This window comes from Palaemon carinicauda, chromosome 42 (genome assembly GCF_036898095.1).
Source record: "Palaemon carinicauda isolate YSFRI2023 chromosome 42, ASM3689809v2, whole genome shotgun sequence".
Taxonomy (NCBI): domain Eukaryota; kingdom Metazoa; phylum Arthropoda; class Malacostraca; order Decapoda; family Palaemonidae; genus Palaemon; species Palaemon carinicauda.
In genome coordinates, this window is record NC_090766.1 from 8,555,408 (window position 1) to 8,564,463 (window position 9,056).

A 9,056-nucleotide genomic window follows, 5' to 3' on the forward strand; every position below is an offset into this window, starting at 1 on the left:
TTACTCCATCTTCATTATTATCAATAATTCCTTCATCATCTTGTTTTTATTTATGCCATCATGGCCTTTTTCATATTCATATATACTTCAAACTTTCTTCATTTCTTTTTTTCTGTTTTTTTTTTTTTTTTTTTTTTTTTTGGTTGGGAGACGAATTAACTACCCTTCTTATTCCATCTTTATTATTATTAATAATTCCTTCATCATCCTGTTTTTTTATTTTTATTCCATCATAGCCTTTCTCATATTCATATATACTTCCAACTTTCCTCTATTGCAAACAAGTTCAATATCTATTTTTTGCGGGGATGGGGGTTGGGAGGATGGGAAATTTGCATATACACTATTCTATATTGCATCATCTGTAAACAACCACTTTGTATTCCAATCGCTTACACATACTGTTTCCATTCATGTGAATTATTCTATCCAATGGGAAAAGCATGATAGGTTGATACTTATGTAGAAATATGTGTAGCAGGTATAAATCATGTTCAGCTCCAGTTAAGTAGGCTATTTTTAAGCCAAAATGACGTCATGGAAGGTTCCAGAATGCAAGGATTAAAGAGTGTACACATTGATTATTTTCATGGTCAATAAATGGCCGATAGGTTGATACTTATGTAGAAATATGTGTGGCAGGTATAAATCATATTCAGCTCCAATCAAGTAGACTATTTTAGGTCATTTTTAAACCAAAATGACGTCGTGGAAGGTTCCAGAATGCAAGGATTAAATTCTACACATTGTTTATATTCCTGGTCAATAGATGGCGTTAGCAGTAGAGTGCTTAATTTGCTGATTACCCTTATCATCCACTAATTATAAATTGTATTATTTCATTTCTTTTGCTATTTGGGCACAAAATTACTTTAAAACAGACGCACATGAACTTAATGTTCCTTGTTCTTGGGCCACAATTTAATTCTTAGGAAATTACAAATTTCACAATAAATGTCACGGAAATATTTCCTTAGTAAACAATCGCTAGTTCAATTACATTTGGGGGTCTTGGGAGGGGCCGCTAGATTGTGCCACATGTACTGAAATGGGGGAGATAATCGAATTATTATTATTATTATTATTATTATTATTATTATTATTATTAGCCAGGCTAAAACCCTAGTTGGAAAAGCAAGATGCTATAAGCCCAAGGGCTCCAATAGGGAAAAAATAGCCCAGTGAGGAAAGGCAATAAGGAAATAAATAAATGATGAGAACAAATTAACAATAAATCATTCTACAAACAGTAACGTCAAAACAGATATGTCATATATAAACTATGAAAAGACTTATGTCAGCCTGTTCAACATAAACTATGAAAAGGCTTATCTCAGTTATTTGATATAATTTTTAATTACCTTTTTATGAAATCAAAAGATAATTAATATGTTTCATGGTATGACATGTATTATTAATAAAAACTATGTAGAATAACAATATTGTTACATTTCGAAATGCATAATTTACGCTAACTCCTAGCTCCCTCCCATATATCGTAACGAGCTTTACTTTACCGCCAATAGATGGCATCAGAGGCACCTTGTCCCAACTAATATAGTCAATTATTTGAAGACCACGTGTGTCAAAAATGTGTGGTAGGAAGGTAGAGGCTAGAGAATTGGTAGTTGGTAAATCGTCCAACGATCGTTTCCTTATTTGGAATGAATTTTTCATCAGAAAATGGTGTGAAATTTTCATATAATATCTGAAGCGACTTGACTTTACTTATGAAAATGGTGTCAAGTTATTTCGCACCATTTCAATTTCGCCCCACTAGGGGGAACTAACTTTTTCCAAAATCAAACTGGGGCGAACTAACTTACGCTTTTTTTTCAATATGGGGCGAATGAACTTAACATTTCATGGTAATATGGGGCGATCTAACTATTCAAATTTTTTGAACACTTGCTTACAACCTGCTCCTGTGTGGCCGTGATGTTTACTTTTTAACACTGATTGTAGATAGCCCATCATAGAAATTACCTTAGATATCATATGGTGACATTTTTAACTTAGAAAAAGGGCTACTTGAAACAATAAAGGATTTGAGTAAATTTATTTCGACAAATAAAAATAGCAAAATAGGCCTATTTAATGTCCTGGCCAAATACTGAGGGTTAGTCATCCCAGGACCACTGTACCCTATGTCTGAGAAGACAATAATAATATTTAGTAAATATTTTTCTTAATACATAATTATATATGAATATATATGAATATTTGATAAAAATACTTATTTACTAACCTCTTTGGACCTGCTCAGCTATGGAAAGGCCAGACTTGGTGTAATCTTCCTTGGCAAGTTTCAAGCCTTTTTCTAAGGCCTCCAAATTCTGCATTGCACCTGGTTTTCCAGCATGAGTATGGTCGGGACCTTTACGTTGAAAACTGCCATCAGTGTTTTCTGCAACCTGGGCATTGCATATTACTGTTTTACTCCGTAAGCTACACTGCCACCAAACCTTCCCCTTCTGTGTGGTCCTCTTTTTGTTATAGGTGTAGCTGAAAGGTAAAGCCATTCCAAATGAGTATTAAAATATATATATATATATATATATATATATATATATATATATATATATATATATATATATCATAATATATAAATATATCATAAAAATAAGCATATTATGACTTTCTATATACCCATGAGAGTCCACTACTTGCAGAGCTCCATCTCGCCCAGTATTTGTTTTTTTTGTAGATGATTTCTTCTGGCGGCACTTCTGATTGTGGGATGCCATCATCGATAGAAATTTCTTGGACATTAATGGGGACTTCTAAGGGGGGCAAAACAATTTCAGAGCACTCGGCTTCATTCTGAACTTCATCTTCGTCATCCACAACCTGAAAAAAAACAACAAAAAAAAAAAAATAAATAAAAAAAATAAAAAAAAATTATTATAAAAAAACTATGCATCAAGATGAAAACACTTTATAGCAGCATTAACATAAATAATACTAACCTCGCCACCAAATATAACTATATCTTCTTCCTCTTCATATTCTTCAATAGGCAGCACTTCAATAGTTTCCCAACCAACGGCTCCTTCCAACTCCTCATCATATTCTTCAATAGGCAGCACTTCAATAGTTTCACAACCAACGGCTCCTTCCAACTCCTCTTCATATTCGTCTCTTTCTTCCTCTTCTAAAGTCAACACATAGATAGGTTCCACACCAACGGCCACAAGCTGAAAAAAATTATTTTATGTAAAAAAAAGGAAAGGGATTTTATGATTAAATAAGCACATTTATTTTATTCAAGTACTAAGCTAAAGGGCTGGGCTATGCCCGGTCCTTGACATTTTCAGAAATATTTCATACTTGCAAATAAAATATCGTACTAACCTTAGATTGGCAAGAAGGGCAAATCCAATCAAAATCGTGACCTTGTTTGATATTTTTTTGTGATTGCCCTATATTCTTTTTGTGTGATGTTGGTGCCGCAGGTTCTGTGGCACCAAAGGTCGCACTCATCACAAAGGAAGGCTTGCTGCTGTGCCCTCACTTCACGGCCACAAGAAGAACATGGATACTCCATGGTCTTTCTTTGGAATAATTTCTTGTATTGGACAACCATCACTATTTCTAATTTCCATTTCGATTTTTGGCCCCTTTTTCTTTACCATTTCCATCATAATCCTACCCTCTTACCTTTCTCTCGAAGTTACTACCTAATCCCCATTTAAAAAAAATTACAATTTAGTCTTTTACATGTCATTTTCCTTAATCCTCCTCTTACCTTCTTCTCTTAAATTTTCTGTAATGTAATCGCCACCGTAAAGGTGGGCACAAATCCTCAGGTAATATTCTTTTTCTCAATAAAATGGAAGGAAGTAAATAAAATCAATTTATACACTTCATATTCTTTATTTACAAAATGTTACAATATGTTTCATATGATTGAATAACGAGTGACATCATCTTTCAATAAAAAAAAAACAATACTAATAAACAAACATAAGTCATATCTTGAAATCGTGATTAATTCAAATAATCGGAATAATTAAGTGGAACAAATGATCATAGATGAAATTCTGTAAAGACACTCCTAAGAAAAAGATAATTCATAAGATGCTAATTCATAATTCGACATGAATTGCAAAATGAAAGTAGGGCGACCTAACTTCAGTTATTTTTCAAAATGGGGTGAGCTGACTTGTCCGATTTTTCCCCGATTTTCCGGAATGGGGCGAACTAACTTACAAAATGGGGGGAACTGACTTGAAATAATCTAGGGAAAAGTGGGGCGAAATAGCATTGGGGCGAAATAACCCGTAAGCTATGAAAATATTTAGTATTGCTTTTCTTCATCAGAACACATGGATGGTTGGTCATGTGCCTGTACAAATGACCAAGGTAACAATCATCAGTATAGTTAAGGTTAGTGGGACGAGTTTGGAACAGCGCTGCCAAATGAATTTCCTTGAATGGTGAATATCATTATTCATTACAGATTCAAATCACTTAAGGAGTTATATATATGCCAGAAGGTGCATGACTATATTGTAATTTGATGTTCTTGTAGTCATTATAATCAACATAGACATGTCGAATAATGAAAAAGAAAATAGTCACATTTCTGTCTTCCACAACGCCTGACTGTTGCGTCATCCACCTGCGATTTTTTATTTTTCTTTTTTTAAGTAAATTTACATAGTATAGACAGCAAGTATCTATATACACAGATATGACACTTTTACAATATATATTTTACAATATTTTAAATACTTAATACAAAAAAAAACATTGACTCTCATTGCTTTAAACTACAAAGTACTCTATAAAGTTTTTACCTCTAATGACACAGTATGCTTGTTAAATATTTTCAACATATTTGTGTTTTGTTAATAAGGGCGCCCCAGAGTGTAAAACAGTTATAAAATAAACCTTATCATCATTTCCTTTGTATACCCATGTTATTAAACCTTTCTTGGTTCAATATAGTTCAAAAGAATCCATTAAGTATATCATCATCTCCTCCTACGATTATTGACGCAAAGGGCCTCGGTTAGATTTCGCCATGCGTCTCTATCATGAGCTTCTAATTCAATAATTCTCCATTCATCATTTACTTCCAGCTTCATAGTCCTCAGCCATGTAGGCCTTGGTCTTTCAACTCTTCTAGTTTCTTGTGGAGCCCAGGTGAACGTTTGGTGAACTAATATGCATGTATGTATATATATATATATATATATATATATATATATATATATATATATATATATATGTATATATATACAGTATATATATATATATATGTATATATATACAGTATATATATATATATATATATATATATATATATATATATATATATATATATATATATATATATATATATTGCTCAGATACAAAAGAACCACAAGAAAAATGAAAATAGGAAATATAAGATTAAGTCCTGACTAGTTTCGTGATACGTCTTCAGAGGACTTGATTTATTGAACGAGGTTTCTTTATATTTTATAGGTACAGTAAACGTACGAACATACATAGAGGCATAGAACAATGATGCTCCCATAGCAGTTACGTACAGTATATATACAGTATTCATACATACACACACACACATATATATATATATATATATATATATATATATATATATATATATATATATATATATATATACATACATATATATATATATATATATATATATATATATATACATGGGTGTGTGTGTGTATGTGTGTGTGCGTGCGTATGTGCGTATACTCAAACCTGTCCCATTTAAATACTTCTCGCATCAACCCTTACCAAAATAGACGTAACGCAAGCAACCAGTATAATTCTCGCTTGCATGCTTGCGTTGTGGGTACTAAGCAAGTTGGCACATGCGCAAAAGGCTTAAGGTTCATACCCAAGGGTATCGTATGTCATGGGTGGATGTGCGTCTCTGCTTAGGAATGACGCATACCTGATGACTTTTAAGAAGGGCCATTGTAGTCTTTAGACGGTGTGAATTCACGGCACCGTCTTCATCCCTCGCCTGAGTGGGTCGTTGTGTAGGTGCGAGGCGTGTGTGTGTGTTTATTTGGGATGTGAATTAGCTTTTGTTTTTATTTACTGTTTTTCAATGGAAATGTATTCGACGGTTGGTTCATAGTTTAGGATATTTAATAAGGACGTTTCCTAGAGGTTTAAAGGCCGCTCATGAATAGCAGAGGCAAGGGACAGTGACTATCCTAGCTAGTAGGATGTACTGTAAATTAGCTTTTGTTTTTATTTACTATTCTTCAATGGAAATGTATTCATCGGTTGGTTCCTAGTGTAGGATATTTAATATCAATAAGGACGTTTTGTAGAGGTTTAAAGGCTGCTCATGAATGGCACAGGCAAGGGACAGTGACTCCTTTAGCTAGTAGGATGTTCTGTAAATTAGCTTTTTTTTGTATTTACCCCTTTTTCAATGGAAGTGTATTCGACGGTTGGTTCCTAGTTTAGGATATTTAATAACAATAAGGACGCTTCATAGAGGTTTGAAGACGGGCTCGTGAATAGCAGAGGCAAGGGACAGTGACTTCCCTAGCTCGTAGGATGTACTGAAAATTAGCTTCTGTTTTTATTTACTATTTTTCAATGGAAATGTATTCGACGGTTGGTTCCTAGTGTAGGATATTTAATAAGGACGTTTCCTAGAGGTTTAAAGCCGCTCATGAATGGCAGAGGCAAGGGACAGTGACTCCTCGAGCTAGTAGGATGTAATGTTAATTAGCTTTTGTTTTTATTTACTATTTTTCAATGGGAATGTATTCGACTGTTAGTTCCTAGTGTAGGATATTTAATATCAATAAGAACGCTTCATAGAGGTTTAAAGGCCACTCATGAATGGCAGAGGCAAGGGACAGTGACAGTGCCAGAGCTAGCAGGACAATGCCCTATATCTCTATATGATCAGTGCCCAAGCCCCCTCTCCACCCAAGCTAGGACCAGGGAGGGCCAGGCAACGGCTACTGATGACTCAGCAGGTATACCTATAAGCTCCCCCAAACCTACTATCTTTAGTTCACAAGGATAGTAAGGTTGCAGACACTAAAGAAACTATCGACCTCGAGCGGGATTCAAACCCCAGTCCGGTGATCGCTAGACATGGGACGCTTCCAATAGGCCACTACAACACGTGCTTCTTTTAGTTATTGCTAAATAGGATGTGAATTTGCCCATCACTTACAATGCGTTTTTTATAACTTTATCTAAAGGTTGCAGACACTAAAGAATCTATCGACCTCGAGCGGGATTCGAACCCCAGTCCGGCGATCGCTAGACAGGGACGCTTCCAATAGGCCACTACAATACGTGTTTCTCTTAGTTATTGCTAAATAGGATGTGAATATACTCATCACTTACAAAGCTGTTTTTTATAACTTTATCTAAAGGTTGCAGACACTAAAGAATCTATCGAGCTTGAGCTGGATTCGAACCCCAGTTGTTTATTTCCGATCAAAATTATGTTTTTTTTTTTCAACAGTGTATATCAATACTCTTTCACGTGTGTAGAAATCATTCTCCATGAAACAAGTTTCTCATAATAATAAGTCCCCGTTATTCCAAGCATTTGTAATCAATCCATCAACTCCACACCTTTTTCTTCCAATGTATCAAACACATTCCCCATTCCATCTTCGTCAACGTTTTCCTTTGCTTATAAAAACGAGCCCAAAACTCTTTTACGTAAGATCAGGTAAATTACGAATTTGTCAAGATAAAAAGGTGGTAGACAGAGTACTTGAACACTTGCAGACCATGCTCATTTTGGATGAATATTCGAGATGGTATCTGCAATAGTTGCTGGTTCGAGAAATAATGGTTGAGATTAATCTTGTTGACAGGCTATACGTCTGTATATGTCTACGTGAGACAGATAGCATCAAAAGTTTTTATTTAGACTGTACGTGTTTGCGAGGGGGTTATATGCCTGTATATCGTTGAAGGTGTACAGTATGTTTCAGTCGTAATATATTTTTTCAGAAATATGATGTGTGTGTGTGTGTATATATATATATATATATATATATATATATATATATATATATGCGTGTGTGTGTAAAAGAAATATAAAAAAAAATACCTGTATAATACTGAAGATGTATAGTATTATTTCAGTCTCAATGTGTGATATGTGTTTTTCTTCAATACGAAATATATAAGAGAAAAATTAATTTTATATATATATATGTGTATATATATATATATATATATATATATATATATATATATATAGGCTATATATATATATATATATATATATATATATATATATATATATATATAAAAGAAACGCCATAAAAATACCTGTACAATACAATATATTTTTTTTCTTTGATATGAAATTTATATAAAAAAAACTTTATAGCATTCAAGATGTACAGTATATTATTTCAGTCTTAATGTATATTTGTCTTCAATATCAAGTAATTATTTAAAAAATAATATTACTGTTGACAAATAGAATGGAAAGCTGAATATAAATGTGTGCGTGTGTACCCATTGTCTTCAAGAAGAGGTAGCTATAGAGAAATAAAACACAGTAGTCATTGTTTCATCCACACCTCGACTACCAAATGAGACATCACATCTATCACTTCAACCTATTGAAAATTGATTACTATAGTCCATTTCTTTTAGTGAGGCAGATTTACTCCGACTGGCAGCGGTGCCCTTTTAGCTCGGAAAAGTTTCCGGATCGCTGATTGGTTGGACGAGATCATTCTAACCAATCAGCGATCAGGAAACTTTCTTTTAGCGATGCATATTTGCACCGACTCGCAGCGGTGCCCTTTTAGCTCGGAAAAGTTTCCGGATCGCTGATTGGTTGGACGAGATCATTCTAACCAATCAGCGATCAGGAAACTTTCTTTTAGCGATGCATATTTGCACCGACTCGCAGCGGTGCCCTTTTAGCTCGGAAAAGTTTCCGGATCGCTGATTGGTTGGACGAGATCATTCTAACCAATCAGCGATCAGGAAACTTTCTTTTAGCGATGCATATTTGCACCGACTCGCAGCGGTGCCCTTTTAGCTCGGAAAAGTTTCCGGATCGCTGATTG

General features: G+C 34.2%; 1 protein-coding gene across 2 annotated transcripts; it reads right to left on the minus strand.

Moving 5' to 3' along the window:
* Positions 1-2,088: 2,088 nt before the first annotated feature.
* On the minus strand, positions 2,089-4,290 carry LOC137632922 (uncharacterized). 2 transcript variants are annotated; one of them, XR_011042136.1, is made up of 5 exons: positions 3,355-4,290; positions 2,970-3,197; positions 2,650-2,850; positions 2,249-2,505; positions 2,089-2,151 (listed from the first exon to the last, which is right to left on the minus strand). XR_011042136.1 is itself a non-coding variant. In XM_068365024.1 (4 exons), the coding sequence occupies exons 1-4, from the start codon at positions 3,481-3,483 to the stop codon at positions 2,494-2,496; spliced, it is 570 nt and encodes a 189-aa protein (XP_068221125.1). In that variant the 5' UTR covers positions 3,484-4,290; the 3' UTR covers positions 2,106-2,493. The 2 variants fall into 2 exon arrangements, 1 of the variants encoding a protein (XP_068221125.1); XM_068365024.1 differs by having other exon boundaries at positions 2,106-2,505.
* Between the last annotated feature and the right edge of the window lie 4,766 nt (positions 4,291-9,056).

Coding starts and splice junctions, on each gene's coding strand:
- LOC137632922 (XM_068365024.1), bottom strand. CDS start 3,483: ATGAGTGCGACCTTTGGTGCCACAGAACCTGCGGCACCAACATCACAC. Junction 3,198..3,354: donor GCCCTTCTTGCCAATCTAAG/GTTAGTACGATA, acceptor AATTTTTTTCAG/CTTGTGGCCGTTGGTGTGGA. Junction 2,851..2,969: donor TAGTTATATTTGGTGGCGAG/GTTAGTATTATT, acceptor GTTTTTTTTCAG/GTTGTGGATGACGAAGATGA.